At 35.4% G+C, this 1,416-nt stretch overlaps 1 protein-coding gene across 1 annotated transcript; it reads right to left on the bottom strand.

Moving 5' to 3' along the window:
* Positions 1–225: 225 nt before the first annotated feature.
* Positions 226–717, bottom strand: LOC105114489 (auxin-induced protein X15-like). The gene has a single exon (XM_011011043.1). It carries the CDS (start codon positions 580–582, stop codon positions 337–339), a length of 246 nt encoding a protein of 81 aa, XP_011009345.1. The 5' UTR covers positions 583–717; the 3' UTR covers positions 226–336.
* Between the last annotated feature and the right edge of the window lie 699 nt (positions 718–1,416).

Raw genomic sequence — 1,416 nt, 5'->3', positions numbered from 1 at the left:
AGCCCGAATATTTTCTCTAATTGAAAGGCTCGCATGTCATATCATACTGTAGATTAATATTATCGACTTGAAGAAAAGGGCAATCAAGTCGGTTCGTTTTATTAATTAATATCTTCAAACTCAATTTTGATGACACGTTAAAGCACGAATGAAGTCTCACGAATTCTTATATCACTTATCATGGCTCTTAAGTCATTATGAATATTATTCTCACGATTAAGCATATTACCTTATCAATACAAGTAGGTGTTATTCTCATAGACAAGTTGTCTCTTAATTACATTTGCAAACACAAACATGTAACTCAAACACAAAAATGGAAAGCTCATAATTAATCTATGAGTGATGCTTGGCCAAGAATGCTGTAAGCCTGTTGAAAGTGGATTCATCACAAGGCAAAACTATTCCATTTTGGTTATCAAATCCGAATTCCTCTGCAGCTTTATCTAGCAATTCCTGGAAGATAGGACTCTTCAAGTAAGAAGTGGGAACAACAAACCTTTTCATTTCATTGCCCACATAAACCACAAAGTGCCCTTTTGGAGCTCTGCTTCTTCCTTCAAGCTCCACTTTCTTTGGCATCAAGATAGATCGAACTTAAAAGAGCCAGTGAATTTACTGAAGATGGATAAAGCTAAGAAATGCATTTGCGTGGGATATAGAGTATATGTGTGTCAAATGTGTATATATAGAGCTAGGGATAGGATTTGTGCCACTTTTTATCATGAAAGATAAGGTATGTAGTTGAGGAATGTGCTAAACGTGGACTTCTCTCAAGTCCTTATGTGCATCCAAAGCCACATACAAACACATGCATTTGCAGGGAGAGGGGTTTATGATTGTGCACTCCATTAATGTAGTTGTTCTTGTTCAATGGCCAAAGTACTGCTTGTGTTTTTGGTCTTTGGTTGCACATGGGGTACGTGACTTGGCTACACAAGCTTCTATACCCCACTATATCTGTGTGAAGACAAATCAACCGAAAGAACATGCTAGCAAACGAAGTTGATTATGGTATTGTCAGCTTTGCATCTCCACGTCTCATAGCCAACCTTGACCTTGCAATAAGTACTTTTGGCAAGCAATTCCGTGTAAATTCATCTGTATTCTGTATAATTTGTTGTCTTCTTGTTTGGGCAATCATGTAAGTGTAGATTGCGAGGAATGACCTAAGTTACTGACTAGCAGTAAGTTTTTGGATTGAAGTAACACTATATGTAGTAGGAATTCGAATCCTACTATGTATTTTTGTTAAATTTGAATACAAAGTATATAGTGTGGATCTATGTAAATTAATTTTAAATCCAAATAAATTTTACTTAAAAACTACATTTATGAGTTACGTAAAATCATTCAGCTTTTGAGCTGAATGGTACAACTGTTGCTGTAAAAATATTTTGTTAAAATCTTTCTTCA

Source organism: Populus euphratica, unplaced genomic scaffold, assembly GCF_000495115.2.
Source record: "Populus euphratica unplaced genomic scaffold, PopEup_1.0 scaffold539.1, whole genome shotgun sequence".
Taxonomy (NCBI): Eukaryota; Viridiplantae; Streptophyta; class Magnoliopsida; order Malpighiales; family Salicaceae; genus Populus; species Populus euphratica.
The sequence above is the reverse complement of the archived record's forward strand: the minus strand, read 5'-3'. Positions and strand labels throughout refer to the sequence as shown.